Source organism: Acipenser ruthenus, chromosome 37 (genome assembly GCF_902713425.1).
Source record: "Acipenser ruthenus chromosome 37, fAciRut3.2 maternal haplotype, whole genome shotgun sequence".
NCBI classification, from domain to species: Eukaryota; Metazoa; Chordata; class Actinopteri; order Acipenseriformes; family Acipenseridae; genus Acipenser; species Acipenser ruthenus.
In genome coordinates this window covers 9,904,382-9,921,637 of record NC_081225.1, presented here as the reverse complement: position 1 = coordinate 9,921,637, position 17,256 = coordinate 9,904,382, and the positions used below count along the sequence as shown (strand labels likewise).

At 41.6% G+C, this 17,256-nt stretch overlaps 1 protein-coding gene across 1 annotated transcript; it reads left to right on the top strand.

The window, feature by feature from the left end:
• Positions 1 to 5,609: 5,609 nt before the first annotated feature.
• LOC117968924 (uncharacterized) lies at positions 5,610 to 16,456 on the top strand. Its single transcript, XM_059008710.1, has 6 exons — positions 5,610 to 6,180; positions 10,635 to 11,332; positions 12,938 to 13,283; positions 13,927 to 14,018; positions 14,779 to 14,876; positions 15,213 to 16,456. The coding sequence occupies exons 1-6, from the start codon at positions 6,132 to 6,134 to the stop codon at positions 15,301 to 15,303; spliced, it is 1,374 nt and encodes a 457-aa protein (XP_058864693.1). The 5' UTR covers positions 5,610 to 6,131; the 3' UTR covers positions 15,304 to 16,456.
• Positions 16,457 to 17,256: the final 800 nt, after the last annotated feature.

The window sequence follows — 17,256 nt, the reverse complement described above, 5'->3', positions numbered from 1 at the left end:
GATCTGAGTCTCAGCACCCAGCTTCTTTTCAAAAGAACTATTTGAAATAAAATGCCTGTTCTGTATCTTCCTGGTAATAACTGTAATGACCGTTCTAGCCAGGGATCCGGAGCGGTTTCAGAGCATTCCCACCAATATCCCAGGATCAAACCACTTCAGCAGCCTTCAGTTCTGTATTAAAGCAATGCCTGCTCGATATTGAAGCATTGATTAAACCCCCAATAACAAAACCAGAAGAAATGGATCACAGTTTGCAGTTACAGCTGGGGGTTAGGGATAGGGTTATAGCATGCAAAACCATTTACACATGAAGTAAATTGTAACGATGCCTTGTAATTATGTGTAAGGACACACAGATTTACTAAGTGCAATGTAAATACACAGTAAATCAGAGACACTTAACGGAAAGTGTTAACAATTTTTGTCCATCGCTTGTAGACAAAGCTCCCGTCTTATGAACCCTTGTCCTTTACTAGTTGCAGGATTGATGCAAATTAGTCCTCCTGTGAAATGCCAGAGACTTGGCATGCATGCTTGGTCTAGCAGTAGGTAGGTGTATTGTTTCAGCATTCAGAGCTCCATTGTGTTCTGTATGGGTTGTCCCCTCACCCTCTCTGCTGGAGTTTCTGTGGAAGGGTGTGTGTACCTGATCCCACCATGAACCCTACAGCAAAACCATAGAGAGACCACTAACCCTGAGATACTCACAGCACCAGCAGCGCTAACACCTTTGATGCTAACCTAGTCATCAGATCCCAGGAGCTACACGGAGCTAGGATGGGCAGTCTCAGGATTAGCTGTCATTCTGTAGCAGCCAGGGAGGGGTAGACTGGTAAGGAAGGTATCTTTCCCTCCCCCTAGCCACCACTCCATTCACAGCACCAGCATGTGCTGTGCTTCATAAGAGCTACATTGGTTAAAATGTTGACCCCAAAGCTTCCTTGAACGTTCAGAATCTTTCAGACCCTCTGCTTCCACTAACGCTGTGGTTTATAATTGTATAAGGATTCATGTCCACACAGTAATTAAGAATTGAACACAGTTCATTTTATTGATTGCAGTATTCAACAGTTCCACAAGTTATATATTAAGACATTATCATTAGTCGGGTATTACCTGTCACCTTATTGACAGTGCTATGGTAGGTGCGTGCAGTTTTTGTCAGATCCCTGTAAAAGACTGTCACGGGAGCCTATTACACTGTAACACACATGCGCAGCCAGTGTTAATTCAATATAATAATAAATAATAATTTACATTTAACATTCAAATATGTGTCCAAATATGGAGTGAACGCGGACTACGGTTGATAAATACAGTGGAATAATAAACATGTAATAGACATTGTTTAACACAGGACCATGATGAGACCACAACGTTTTATTACTGAGTCGACTTATCAATCCTGAGGGTTACAGCGAATGTTTCAGGACATTTCAAATTGCACGCGTCTGACGACGCCCGGGGCTGCATGCTTGAACCGAAACTACTGCAGAAGTCTGCGAGGATGCACAAGACAAGAGAATAAACAGCGGTGCTGCTTTCAAATGCGCATGCCTGGGTTCCCTTGTTTGAATTCGAAGCATTTGAATCCAAAACGCCTAATGGATAGCTACGCGTTCTGCGCTGTCGAGGAAGGAACAATACCGCGGTCCGCAAAGTTGTATTCCGCTTTATTGGCCGTTGTGTTTGTTTTGAAAACGAGAGTTTATAATCGCAGTCGTTGTTTGTTGTACTCGTTAAAAGTTAGAAAGGGAGTTTGTCACTTGTAATAAAACACGGCCGTCACAACCTGGTGTGTAAATACATAAGAACAAATAATGCAAGCCCGACACACGGTTCGATATTAATGCTGTTGTTATTTTGTGTGTGTCTGTGCTGAAAATAATTTAAAACAAAAGTTACCACAAATTCATAAAGAATTCAAGTGGAACACCACAGCAGTAACCAGCTTGTGCGTTGGAACGGATTCAAATTTGCGGCCGTTATTTAAAGTTTGATTGAGTAAGCTGTAACACTTTTTTTTAAGCAAAGTGCTAATTGTCACTCTTTTCACAAAATGTTTACCAAACCTCGTTAACTGTTACAAAATTCAGCAACAAATTAGCACCATTTTAGCAACTATTTCTCGACCTACAACAGAAAAAATCGATGTCAATTGATTTTTTTTTTTTTTTTTTTAACAAATAATTCACATCAAAGACTCTATTGAGTAACCTTCAAACGAAGACGTTGGCATGTATGCGCTTGGTAATTTCTCATTATCCTCGCTTACTTTTAAAAGCATTCATGAGGTGTGCTCAGGTGAGGCGTGATGATACGTGACCAGAGGAACGTGATCTGGACTCACCTTTCAGCATGCCAGGTGAGGTGAGATTTGGAGGCGGGCTCTTTACTATAGCGTTACAATTTATAATTTTTTTTTTTAAGGTCACTTACTATGGTGTGTCTAGTCATTATGAGTGGTTCTGTGGCTTCCTCGTTGAATGAACATTGTTTCTCTAAATCTGCCTTTGCTTGAGTATTATTATTAGTTTATTTGGCAGACGCCTTTATCCAAGCTGACTTACAGGCGTCGCAGGGCAGTACAGAGTTACAATGCAAAAACTATATTTAAATACAGTATCGTTTGCAGTAAGCGTAAATTATACTAAAAAAAATAAAATATGAGATTTTTGCATCACCTAGAAATTTGTTTTCAAGTCCCTATACGAACATATAATTTATATATTTTATTTAACACCCTGTAATCAAAGAAACTACAACACGATATCGCAAAAACAGAAGCCATAATAGTAGTACAGTATGATTAGATTTCGAAACGTCACATTTTTCAATTGTTTTTCTGTTTACCAAATTACAAAGCGGTGTGTAGTTCAATATGTTAGCATTATTCAGCAGGTTTCATTCGCATTTATCAAGCAGAATTAGTTATATGATGATGCAAAACATTTGGCCACAGCTGTACATACATATTCTCTCAGAGGTGAGGGGACAGGTCATTTTCCATGCCTCTAGTCTGCCCCTGGCTGGAGGGACCACCCTTTCTCTCAGGATGAGCGTATCCGCCATGAGAAAGGAGAATGGCTCTGAAAGAACAATGGCGTGCAGCTGACTGATGGCCTTTTATCTGTATCTAGAAACTGGAAGTGTCCCATCAGACCAGGCTATTGCACTGGCAGCAGAGCCAGGAGGGGGGGGGGGGGGGGGGGGGTCTAGATTTGTAAATGAAATGCTGCTCCCAGAGGGCGACCCATCTCCCTGAATGAAAGCCTCTGTTATTGACTCCATGGACGCATTTCAAAGGTCATGGCGATGTCACTAAACCTAGTTTTTACACGCGGTGTGTGGAAACCTTCTCCTGGGACCTGGGCTCTTAAAACTGCCTTTGTTTTTCTTGAAGCTTTAAATCTGCATCACCCTACACCCAAACGCCCCCCCCCCCAGATATCAACCGGTCCCGCTGTGCATGCAGCATAAGGAGGTTAGGCATTTTGTGCGCAGGGGAACAGCTTGCATTCCATCTCATCAGGTATTACAAATCTCTCTCTCTCTTTTTGTATTCAGGTGCACTTGTATGAATGTTAAACAAATGCTTATATAATACACACGAACGAAAACTCATTGTGAGATATGACCGCTCCTTCTACAGAAAATAAATAATTATGAATCCAAAAATGACAAAGAAATCACAAAGCCTTTTAAAAAAAAAACAGGATTGGTAAAAGAGTTTTTAGCGCGGCAGGGGCGTGCAGGGGTCCACAAATTCATTTTAATGAAGTATTTGTACGCATTACACCTTGTGGAATGTTATGGGCTTTATGACCCCAGAAAATCAGCGTCATCCCCCCTCCCCAAAAAACTATAGACACTGTCTCTGCAAACGTTGATAAAATACCATAGTGTATTTGTCCAGGTTTACACTAAGTCTACAAATCCATTAAAAGGCTTGGCCTCAAGGTTTCCCATGCAGTGCTGGCGATGAATAGCATTCCTGATCAAGGCAAGGTGCTATTTAGGGACCTTGTCCGACAGCCCCCTTTCAGATGCTAATGTGCTGCTGCACCTACCTTCGGGCGGCTTGCTTCAGACTCGTAAGATTTTTCCTGGGATCAAAAGTAAGGAGCTGCTTGACTCCCAAACCTAGGATTAACCCAACTGCTAATTTAATTGCAACGTTCTATTGATTTAAAATGAGTTCCTTGTATGCAGGTGGAACCAGCAGCTGACCTCATTGTGGTTTGGCTAGTTTTCTTCTTCAAGGTGCAGCTTCAAGGCACACATGATTCAGAAGGCCCCCTGCCTTGCTTTTAACACAGATTCAATGATCTCATTTAAAATGCTATGAGGAAGGTGGTCAGCTTAATTGGCTTAGTGACTGGGCTTCAAACCAGATAAGAAAGGAGTGCCATTTTCACTTCAGTAAAGAGCTAATTATAGAAAGCGCTTAAATGATTATATTCTGGTTTCCTTTGGCTTGTGTAACTGTTATATATAAACTATGATTAAAGAATGAAAAAAGAATGAAAAATCTACAGAGGTGCAAGAAGAACCAGTTAAATACATTCCTCGCAATACACAAAGTCATTTAGAAATGAAGTGGTGATTTGGGACAGAGAATAGGAGACCATCTTAACACAGGGAGTGGTGAGGGTGTGGAATGGGCTACCTAGTACATTCACATTGAAATGTATTTTACTACTGTGTATCTAAATTTAGCAGTATTGACTGTTCATGTTATGGATGGAGCACTTTGTTGAACTTTTTTTTTTTTTTTACTTTGTGAAGGTCCTTGACCGATTGACCGTTTTGAATATTTTGCAGTTGTTGATGTTTGATTCAGATTGTTCTTTCTTGAAGCACTGTATTGCATTCTTCAAACAGATTTAACTAAGGGTGTGATTCTAAGCGGGTCATTAACTCCCCCCTTCTCGCATCAATGTGGGTAATTACATCATGATAACTACAGTTTGTAACTGCTTGTGCCCTGCTATGGTTGGGGTGGGGAGAAGGCGTGTTTCCACTGGGTTCAATGTGAAATACCAAAGGGTCTCTCCGACCCTGGTCCTGGAGAGCTACTGGAGCTGCTGGTTTTTCATTTCAACCAATCCCTCAGTTAGTTAATTGAATTATTGGCTTAATTAATCAAGATTAACAGGAGTTCCAGATCTTTAGCCACTGATGATGTAAAGGCATCTATAAAACCTGCTGGAGAGGGGCTGTCCAGGACCATGGTTGGAGACCCCTGTTCTAGACAAAGGTGTTTGGGGTTCTAGATTCTATACCTACTTTCGCCAATTATTTAACTTTATTTTCCAACAATTATTACAGCCACGCAAATGAAACCAGCATTTGAACTGCATGGTCTAACCCCTAACAGCCGATAATTTGCACTTTAATTTGCTGCCATCATGCAAAGCCAGCGTGAATGTTATCTTCGAAGCCCTGTAAATGTTATTATCCTGTGTGCTCGAGTTTTACACCGATAATTACCTGGCCCAATGTTTGCGCGGCACTATTTTGTGGTAATTTTCTTTTGATTTATTTCGAAGGGTTTTGATTAAGTGTAAATGAAATCGGGTGGGTTATCTGGTGAGCTACGCGCACGACTGTCAATAAATGAAGTCATCCTAGTAACACATTCGCCGCCTTATCTCGCCAGCACGTAAAAGTAATTATTGTCCGCATTCTCGCCCCCACCCCTTTTCGCCTGTCCACTGTCCCGCACCAGACCACACCCCTCCCGGCGACCCCTGCACAGTGCCATCCCAAATACACTCCTCAAACCCCGCAGGATTCTCACATTCCAACAGAAATGGGCAGCACTGTCCGCCGCTGCTAATTTAAGAGTGGAGACGTATTTGAACTAGCCTGAAGAATTGTCCGCACAGTGATTTAATAATTTGACACGGCTTATGCAGAAGACGCTAAATGCAAGTACGATACATAGTTTTCTGTTTTGGTGACTCGCTCGTGTCAATTTGCAACAATTGCATTTACATTTTGAGAGTCTAAATAAAGTGTGCAAATGATAACATTGATCTCGGGAGAGGAGCGATTTTAAAGGAGCGCATTTGGATTTTGTGCTGTGTTTATTTGGAGTGGTGGGACCCACTTTTCAGCAGAAGACGATGATAAGAACACAGAGGAACCTCGCTATGTGGTTAAAACGCTGGAAAGGTGGGTTCATTTTGTGTTTGTTTGTTTAACCACGAATCGTGCTGTGCGCATTTCTTGTCTGTGCACAAAACGCGGTCACTTTCATAGTTCGTTATATTATACTTATTCATAAGATTTACAATAAGATTATTAATAATCCATTTGAATATAAGTACTTGGCTAGGCTTACCAGACGCGCCAGGAAAACTGATTGTCCCAGTTTTCAGCTTTTTTTTGTCAGTCAGAAAGTTGTTAAATCGTCCCGATTTTGCTGTTATGTATACACAATTATTTATTAATTAATCGTATTTATTTATTTATTTTACAAAACTGTAGCCGTGTGCTCAGAAGGTTGACAGCACAGCAGTTTACTATACAAAAATAAAGAAATATATGGATCACGTGTTTAATTCATATTTTTATGTTTAATAACAACATTCTGTTTAATTTATTCTAGACCATGGCTATGTTTTTGTTGTTGTGTTTATATATATATAATATATAATTTGTATATTTAATTTCATCTTGGACGTGCGACCAGCCAAGTTTTTCACTCTGGAAATCCTGTAGTTGCCACACACTGGGTACAGTACCGCTATTTCTAGGGACCCCTGGCCGGGTGTGTGTTGCGTTATCCGGGGTAGGGTACCAGTTTGCACGTTGAATCCGTAGCTAGAAGTGAGATGATACCGAGGGTTTAGTGTACTGTACGTTCCCAAATGTACTGATATTATCAGACAGGATAGACCTGCGGTTTAATGTCACACCAAGTAAATATGTCTCAGTGAGTCACCGTTAAAAAGAATGTGTCGTGCTGCTGCGGTAAATATTGCTCGCTGAAGTGATTTAATGAGATTTGTATTTTGCATCCGATCTGACCACCTAGCGGCCTATTTCTGCAGACCTACTTTTGGTATTTCCACTGTAATGAAGCGATTGCTCCTACCTCTTACCCGTTTTTAACTTGAGTCAAACACATGATGTACAGTTGTAGGTTAAAGAGAATTCTCAGCTTCCAATTTCTCAGTAGTTAATGATGATGATGATGATGATGATAATGATAGGTTATTTAGCAGACACTTTTATCCAAAGCAGTGTGGTCCAGTAGTTAAAGTCAAGGGCTTGTAACCAGAAGGTCCCGGGTTCAAATCCCACCTCTGCCACTGAATGTGTGTGACCCTGAGAGTCACTTCACCTCCTTGTGCTCCGTCCTGCGGATGAGATGTTAAATCCGTGTCCTATTGTAAGTGACTCTGCATATAATGCACAGTTCACAGCCTACCTCTGTAAAGCGCTTTGCGATGGCGGTCCATTATGAAAGGTGCTATATAAATATATTTATTATTATTACATAGACTAAGGGGTGAACTATGCATCCATCATAACTGCTTCTGCAGAGTCACTTCCACATAGAACCTAGATGTTACGTCTCATCCAAAGCATGTCAGTCAATAAGGGGAAGCAGCTGGTTTGTTAATAACAGGAAAGAAGCCCTTGAAGGGGTGGGGACAATTTCACCCTCCAGGTAAAATGACAAAGGAAGTGCATCACCATCTAAAAGCATGGCTTGCAAACAGATTTCTTTAATCAAGTTGCAGCTGTAATGTTTTAAAATATAATTACATGTCTCTTAATATGTGTTTCTTTCAAAACTGCACATTCAAGACCTGTAGAATTTACGGAACACACAGCCGGGAATGTTAATGGAATCCTTTTGTTGCCAACATTCCATTTAAATTCCGAGAGTCTAGCTAATATCACCTCCACCCTTATATCCCATGTAATGAGTGATGACCATTCAACATTGCACACTGTGGGGAAAGTAGTTTGCATGATCTCAATCCAAAAATCTGATTCATAGTCACTGAAATGGCTTTGTGGCTTTCTCAAAAAGACTGATGCAGATCCTGAAGAATGGGATTAATCTGTGCAGTCCATCTCAATGTGTTTTTTAACCATTGCTTTTACACTGAGCCCTTACTGGAAAGACGGAAGGAATCTGTGTGATTTGTTCAATTCAGGTTCTGATGAAATTTGAAATATTTGTAATACACAGGGGTTAATGCGCAGGTGGATTCCTGTGTAGATGAAATCATGACTAGCCTGTCACGTCATTGTGTTTCTGTAACCTGATCAAATCAAGAATTTCCTCATTCTTGAGAGAGGTGGCTGGGTAGAAACTGTGTCTAAGTTCATTATTTTCATAGTGTTCAAAGTATTAAATTAATGATATGACATTGTTTTTCCAATTCAAAATTTAAATTCGTTTTTTGAATATTCTTTTTATTTTTAAATGGGCTGGAAAACACTGATCAGTTGTGAAAAAATATTTAAGACTACATTCCTGCCTATAGCTTAATAATAATAATAATAATAATAATAATAATATCAGCAATATATTATACCTATTTTCATGTGTCAGATGTTGGAGGGTATGCAAGGTGTCTGAATATATTTTTGTAGCGCATTGAATATTGAATTTGCTGACTGGTAAGGTGCTGTATTTGATCCAGCTAGACAGCAGTGGAAATCTGGGACTGTTTTTAAGGTATAATCTGCTGCAGATACAAGAGCTAATTTGCAACAATAGCTCATGTCGGATTACATGAGGTGTGAGACGGAGTGAATGTGCATTTGGTTGAATGCGCTGGTTGCTTGTTTGAAATATCCAGACATTCACTCTAATCCTGACCGCTGAGGTGGTCTGTCTCCAAAGCAGAATTCTCCCAGGCTCTTAATGTCCGGGGGATGGGGGTGCGGGGGGACTCTTTCAGACCAGGCAGGGGACTGGCTATTTAGGGTGATCTTTGTGGATTAGCTGGGAGAGAACAGGATTGTTTGATGGCAGTTTAACTGCAGAAACATTACTGTTTTAGGCAAATTCATTTCGGAATTCAAGCATGTTTGTAATGGAAAGTGTCAGGTGTGCAGTACCTTTTACCTCCAGAGTCGGTGTTCAGTCACTGCAAGACATCTCCAGGATCAAATACTCTAAAAAAACAAACAAATGATCACATGACGATCACATGGGGCTCACGCATTGTTCAGAATTTGTTTGCTAGGAAATTCGCATAGGTTTTTACAGGGCTTTCTACACCTTTTTTAATCGGTTAAATGTTGAATGCATGTACCGAACCAAATTTCTTTGTTCTACTATTTCATATTGTGCAGTAAGACTGATTTAATTGGTGCTCTGATAAGTCCATTTAAACTCTGCTTCTGTGGGAATGCATTGGAAGCCTGGATCAATCTGCTCTCCCCTTGATTTGTTGAAGGCGTTTCTTTTGAAGCTGTTCGGTGCTGCTGGAGCCCTTCCTGACCCCTCCCAGTGTCTCGGGTAAGGGGCTCGCCACAGCTTCAGGGGCTGATGCATCTGCATTGTTTTCTTCTGTGCGATTCTTCCTATTTCTAGCTGTGCGAGTGAAGGTGCCGCACAGGCATGCCTCTAAACAATGTGTTGGTAAAAGCATAAAAAGAATCCTTTCAACAATTAAACGGGTGGCTTCATTTTCAGCAACAACAAACGCCTTTACAAAAACCAGCCCTGCAGCTTGGTGTCCATTTTTTCCATTGTGTTCCTGTTAAGAAACAGGACTGCTCAGTCTTAATGAAAATTGCTGCTTTCTCTAACTCTGACTGATCATTAGAGTAGGTATGAGGTTGCTGACTTATCGATGAATCAGCTGAACACTTGCTCAATCACATACTAATCCATAAAGAATTGCTGGTATGAATGATTGTGTTGACCCTGTAGGCACAAAGCGAGTAAGTTCAACACTTTGCTCTGTGAAACCTAATGCTACCAAGGGCTCAATAAAAGCATGGTTTGGACTTTAGAACCCAACCCATTCCATCCTAGGGAAGTGACTACTTTTGACTAGTGTTCCATGGGTTCCAAATTCCAAAGTGACCATGTGGTAAGCACAGTAGCTTGAGTGAATGATTAACAACCAGAAACTTTAGTAGAAAGCAAGATACAACCAAGGCTGTATTGAGAAGCAGTTTGGGCTGGTAAGTTTAACAGCAGTCATCTGTTGAACTAGTTCTGAGATGGGGGGGGGGGGGGGGCAACTTTAGGTCAAACCTGATTTTTCTACAAAATTCATGATGAATAAATGCCTTTGTTTTATAGAGACAGGTTTGGCTGCAATGCCCAGGGTGTCTACCAGAAACATCCCATTAGAAGCTCTCCTGCAGTGCAGTGTGGCTTATCAGTCTTCTCATTGAAGTGGATGTGGCTGGTTGGTTGGTTAATGAATCTGGAAACTAATCTTTGAGATAGCTGAGCCTCCTAGCCTGAAAATAGTTTCCCGGTGACAGCCTCTTGATTTGTGGGCGTGTTCCCTTCAGGCTTTATAACCCTTCCTTGACGACACGTTTCTGTAGTTCACATGCAGTGCAGGTGCACTGTGTCAGTGTGTAAGAGTCAGGTCTCCTAGCTGTGTCTTCAATTCCCTTCCCTTTACTACCCACAGAAAGACAGTCCCCAGGCAACTCCGTCGTCCTCACCAAGATGAACCTGTACCAGAGCTTTGGAACCCTCTCGGATTCCTGGGACCAGGAGTTTTCCTTTCCGGATCACAGAGAACAGGGAAGCCCGGATTTCAGGAGACGGATGATCCGAGTGAAAGGCAGCATCTCTGGCAGCACGCCGGTGGGGATCCTCAAATCGGAGTCTGAGGATTCGGGAATGGAGCTGGCGAGCAGTGATAATTCCCCTTCCACCCCTTTGGGATCTGTGCACAGCTTGTCCATGGGTGGCTCAGAGAGCTCCCTGGCTCCCAGCGTATCTGACCTGAGACTGGGGACCGAGAAAGAGGATTCTTCCCCTTCCTCCCCTTCCTCCCCTTCCTCCCCTGCACTGTCCCGGCGATCCAACAGCGAGCTCCCGGAGACTGGGAAGACCCTGCCAAGCAGCTGGTCCACCAGCAAGAAGCTGGAGCAGTTGCTTCTCAGGACAGAGTCGAGGTGGGAGTCCTCTCCAGCACCCTCATTAAGAGGAGCCTCAGAGTTGGAGGCAGAAGCTGGGGATACAGACAGCATTCAGACAGCTGCCTCCAACGAGTGGGAGAAAAGAGCGTCCAGAAGATCAGGGAAGAGGTCCATCCGAATGAGGTCCCAGAGCTGTGAGACGCTGGACGAGTGCTTTGATGCGCTTTGGAGAGGAGATGTGGTAAGGGTTTTATTTGGTTTCCTTTATTGAACTCTTCAGAAACCTGTACTGTTTGGGTTGGTGTTTGGGATAGGCTTGCTGTATGGCAGAGTGATACATACTGCATTCTTAAAAAAGAAAAAAGTTTCCTCATATTTTGGTGTTATCGTGTCCTACCATTTTGACGCACTGTACACATTATTTACCCCTTTTCAACTCCTAAAACATACCTTCTAAAAAGTTATCCAATTGACATGTGTGCTTAATTATATATGTGGTACACAGTAGCACTTTGGATACTGACACTGTCTGAATAATTTCTTTGGTGCTATTGCTGTGATATTTTCAGCAATGGTGATTTTCAATTTATCCAAAATACACAGCTGGAATAGATCAAGGTGGTAAGCAGTACAATTTATACTGCTGTCCCAGCAGTTCAGGTGTATATTACAGACAGTCACAGTACCTGGACTTAAGATAAGCTATTATAGACTGAGACTAAATGGGTGCTTTTTTAAGCACTGTGATGTTGGTTTTCCATTAACTTTAAAAGCTAATATCATTATTAATAATAATCAAACGAGACAAGGCCATTCGTCCCGTCTAAGCTCTTCCATTTCCTAGTAGCTGATTGATGTCACAACTTTGTCAAGCCAGGTCTTAAAGGATCCAAGTGATTCTGCCTCAACCACATGACAAGGTAGCCTGCCATACCCTCACCACCCTGTATTCAAGATGCAAGCATACCGTTTTTATATATTCACTGAAAAATCTCGCTGTGCTTTACAAAGCAAGTACGTGGCAGACAGTCAGACAGCAAAAGTCATGTCGTGGAACATGCCACATGTATATAGAAAGGCCCCCCCCAGGATTGGGTGTTTGTAATTGTAGTTATTGAGAGGAAAGGGTTAACAAAGAATTCTATTTAGGACCCCCAACCCCCACCCCCGACACGCAAAACCCGCTCCTCCAGGTAGATGTCAGGTCTGGAATGTAAGAAATGGATATCGCAGGATTAGCACAGAGCTCCTGGGGTGAGGAATTAGTGAAACCAACACAGGAAAGCAGAAGTGAGGGGGAGGGAGGGGGGGGGGAGCGTGGCTTTCTCAATCTTCAAACAGTAGGATGTTCTCTCGCCTGCAGCTCTTGATTGCTGGAGGTAATGAGTTGCATTGTCGGCATACCTGGGTGACTCTGGAGTCAGGTTTCTGGTATGGCACACACATGCACGCACGCACCATTTCTCCTTCATGAGCAATGGGCTGTCTCTGAGTAGTGGATTTCCATTGGTACACTGGTATCTCCTTTGAAGCTTTGGGCCCAATATATCGGTCTGTGGTCACACTGCATACTGTAGTATCATTGTGGTAATACTATCAAAACCCTTAGATTCAATTTTTAGTACGTTTTAATTTGAAAGAGAAATCTCAACTAATCAGTGATGTTGTTTGAACTTATTTTTACTAAGTTATATTAGATTTTGATGTGGTGTCTTAATGCTTCATTTTATTGTGTTTGTACATTGCAATTGTCTTATTTTCCAGGACCCGCCTGTAAATGAGGTCTCTGTCCCAATGGGTGAATCTCCTGGTTAAATCCGTAATAATCTTGGTATTCATTTTCCAGGTGGATGGAGCGAGGGGCGGCGCGGTCCCGCTTGGCTCCAGCCAGGGATTGGGCTACCTGGAGCAGGTGTGCAGGATGCTGGAGCAGGTAGCCCGGCTGCAAAAGACCAACCAGCTTCTCCAGAGACAGAAGGAGGCTGCTGAGAACCGGCTCCGGGGCCGAGCCTCCGATGAGGAGCTGTTTTATGGGCGCTGTTTGTGCGGGGCGGCCGAGGATCGGGAGGAGACCCGACGGAGTCACATGGATCTGGCCGGCCAATGCCAGCATCAGGACTCCTTTCTCCCCACCCACTACAGGAAGAGGTCGCGTTCGGATACGCAGGCGTTTCTCAACTTCAAGTCCCTCGGTAAGAACCTGGTCAAAGGGCGATTTCCTAAAAGCACTACAGCAGGGGTGGCCAAAGTTGGCCCATCCACTCCTGGTCTTTGTTCCCACCCTCTTCTCAATTGTTTCAATTGAAAGACCAGACCCTGAAGTAATTCATGATCTCATTTTACCTGTTAAACCTGGAGTGGAATAGCCCTCGGGAATGGGATTGGACTTCCCTGCACTGGAGAGTAAAGTTCCCTTCAGAGAAAGTTTAGCTGTATAGTTAATGTAGTTGGCCCTGTATATTCTGGTAGAGCTTGTTTTTATATGTAGTCACAGACTAGCTCAACTGGCTGTTTGCTGTTCTTTTTGCCCACTCAAAGGCTTGCAAGTAGACCACATTTATCGACCAAAAGTCGAAAAAGGCACATGATTTGGCAGTATTTGTAGAGGCCCAGGACTGAGTGGCAGGCAGGGGGTTAGGTCAGGATTGAGGCTGTGTCTCTCTTGCAGAGGTGTGAAGGGAAGCCTCGCTGTATCCAGTACCATTGACCCATCATTTTATGCACAAGCAGCCAACCTTCACCCAACTGGGTTTGTTCAGTAATTGGGTCTGGTGTTGGGTGAAGAGCCCTCGCATTGGCTTATAAAATATTCACGGCTGTTTCTTGTTTCCCCAGGGGAATCGGATTTACCTTCACCCCATTTCATCAGCGCCGGTAACCTGCTGGAGACTTTACCAAAGACCCAGAGACCCCTCCCCCAAGCCAGGGTAAGAACACGTCTCATTCCTTCTGCAGGATATACAGCACTGATCACCTTTATCAGAACACCTCCACCTGTCCTTTAGATCCTTTATGTACAGCTCGGGCCAAAAGTTTTGCATCACCCTATAGAATGAACTCATTTTGCTTTATGAAGTCAAATGAAACCTGCTGAACAATGTTACATTAACATATTGAATTACATACTTTGTAGGTTTCCATATACTTAACAAAAACCTGACGACAAATTGAAAAATGTGATTTCGAAATCTAACGTGAAATATTGTACTACTATTATGGCTTCCAGTAGACTAGGCTTTTGCAATATCACTTTGTATTTTCTTAGGTTACATAATGTTAATAAAATATCTAAATTATGTTTTTATATAGTTTTTTTTTTTTAATGATCTAAATCCTAAAATTCTAGGTGATGCTAAACGTTTGGCCATAGCTGTACCTACGTGCATGAAAACCTCTGGGTGTGATGTAGAAACCATAGGCACTCGTGTGTGAAAATGTTACACCACTTTGTGCATGATTTAACAACAACTTCTAAAAAATGTGTTCCTTTTCCTTTTTGGCTATCTGTTCCTTTTCTCTTTTAAATGAACTGCATGTGTGGTCTATTAAAGTCATCAATTAAATCAGACAATTGTTAATTTGCCTAGTTCCAAGATGTTCAGTTACGATGGTTTGTTCTATTCAATGTGTTAAAATGCTGCTCTGTGTCGCGTACGAGTGTTGACGAGTCAGTGCTGTGTTTCACAGGCAGCGCACACGCATTGGGGGAAAATAAAGCACTTTGTAAAACATCTGCAAAGAAGATCCGAGAAATCCGAAACCAGCTCCTCCACTCACCTGCACAGGTAAGAACAGACCTGACCAACCGGGACAGCGAGCGCACCTTCCATCGGGAATGTGGCAGACTTCCCTATGAAAAGCACCTCATTTGAAATCAAATTATAAAATCAAACCTGTGCACGCAGCAAGGCTATTTAGCGTGTTACTGACTGGCCATGCATGGCTGAAAAACATGTCATAAACAGATAGTTTCACCCAAACCCAATACATCGATTATTGAATATTACTAATGATAATAACGCATAAATTGGGCATGTACAGCAATCTGCTTCAATAAAACACATGTGCTTTCGTTGTCCTGTACAAATGTATTTATGCATTTTTTAAATTTTATTTTGTAGTCAAGAAGCACGAAGCACAGAAGCCGCCAATCCTAAGCGGAGGTTTGTCCCATTGTTTAAGAAGAGGGGACAGAACCAGAGTGTGTGTTAGCAGGAGAATGCACCCCCACCCCAGCTTGAAGGCTGCAGAGCCAGTTCTGGCTTGTGTCAGAGAAGGAGCTTGGACACTGTAATAAGCAGCAGGATTGTGCTGGAATCGTACGTGGCTTTGAGACACGATGTTGCTCAAATGGAATGACCCAATCAGAACAGCCTCTTCACGCACTGCAGTACCTCTCTGAGGGATACTGACTAAGCTGGGGTTCTGGATGACAAGCGCAGAAGCTACTGCGTGTTTTTTTTTGTTTTTTTTTCTCCTAAGACTTGGAGGAGAAATCTGTGTGATTTCCTGCCACAGCAAACCAACTCTATCCTCCTCTACTGGATTTTGATGCCGAGAGAAATCATCCTGTAAGCTTGTGAATAAAATATGTAATGAAGGACTTCTATGAAGCAGCTCGCTATAAAAAGACTGGGGAAAACTGTTATTTTTATATTTTTTTGTGTCTTGCAATATACTGCCTTGGTTTTGTTCAGTAGCTTTTTTTAAAAGAAGAGATTTTTTATTTTTTAACCAGCCTTATGAAGAAAGGTCCTGCATTATTATAATGAAATGAACAGTTAAACTGAAATACCTCAATTAGTAAAGGGCGACATGGAAACTAATAAGAAAAAATATATTTTAATATCCAGCAACAAATATATCTGTTTAGCCCTGCTGAATATATAGGTGGCTCCATAGTCGAGAGACAGTACTTTGTTTTTTCATGAAAACTGTTCTAGACTGTAAAAAAAAAAAGCCAGAGTTAAATATTATACTCGTAACTTTCTGAATAGAGCCCAAGGAGGACATGCGTTCTTCACATATATCCATTATATATAGGATATAGCTGGATCACATTGCTTTATGAACACAATGTGGCTCTGAACTTGAATGTGAACTGTGTAGGTAGCTGCTCCAGGGATCCACAATCACTTTTTATTGGACCTCACTGACTCTACCCGAGATGCTACTGAATTATATTTATACAAAGTATTTTACTGCAACTTTGTATATCGGTTTAAGATATACATGTGTTCTTCCTTCAGTGTCTAGATGTTTTATAAAAGCATATCACGTGATGTATTTATGTAACGTCTACCTGCCTATACTATAACCTGTGGAAGCAGCATTGTATGGCAATAAATATCAATTTTGTTCTAAATGTTGTGAACATCTGTATTAAACTTTTTATTCGTCTAAAATTGCTCAAGTTAGTGTAAAGGGTTAAAACTGACCCTAAAAAGTAAAAAGGGTTAAACTATTTTAGTCAAACTTTTGAAAGACCTCGTATTTATTTTTAAATACGGATGGGATGCCACAGATGTGGGTCATTTTTTAATTTTGCATAAAACAGTCTTCATGAATATTTTATATAATAATATTCAAGTTGTATTTGGGTCGCCTCCCCTAAGCTCATTTCTAAAGACTTCACAAATGTAGAAGTAAGCCACATTCTATTTATAAGGCAAGCTATGAGAGACGGTCTTTCCTCAAGTAATTACAGAACTTGGTACTCCATTAAAAGATGATCAATTAGGTTTAGTAGATTCTAAAGGTATCTTAGAGACCAGGATGAAAGCTATCGCTGGAATAGATATTGTTCCTCATTCTCTGTATGTTGCATGAATTCCCCAAAAAAGCAAATATTGGGCCCATTCATTATTTTTTTGTTGTTACCAAGGTGGAGGAAAATGTAAACACAAACAACTTGACAATACAACTTCATGAGAGAATAGCCACGTTTTTTTTTTTTTTAATTTGTTCCCCAGAAAGGTCAGACCAAGTGAACAAATATTTAATGATGTAGGCCTCAATTTACAAAGCTTTACCTTGTGAGTTACTGAGAGAATGTTTTTGTTAGAAATGTCATAAATGCGTTTTGATAGTCATTTCATTTTCCTGGACTGTTGCTAAGGAACGGGATTTTATTAATAGTTAAGTGTGAGAATTGGACCCACGGTT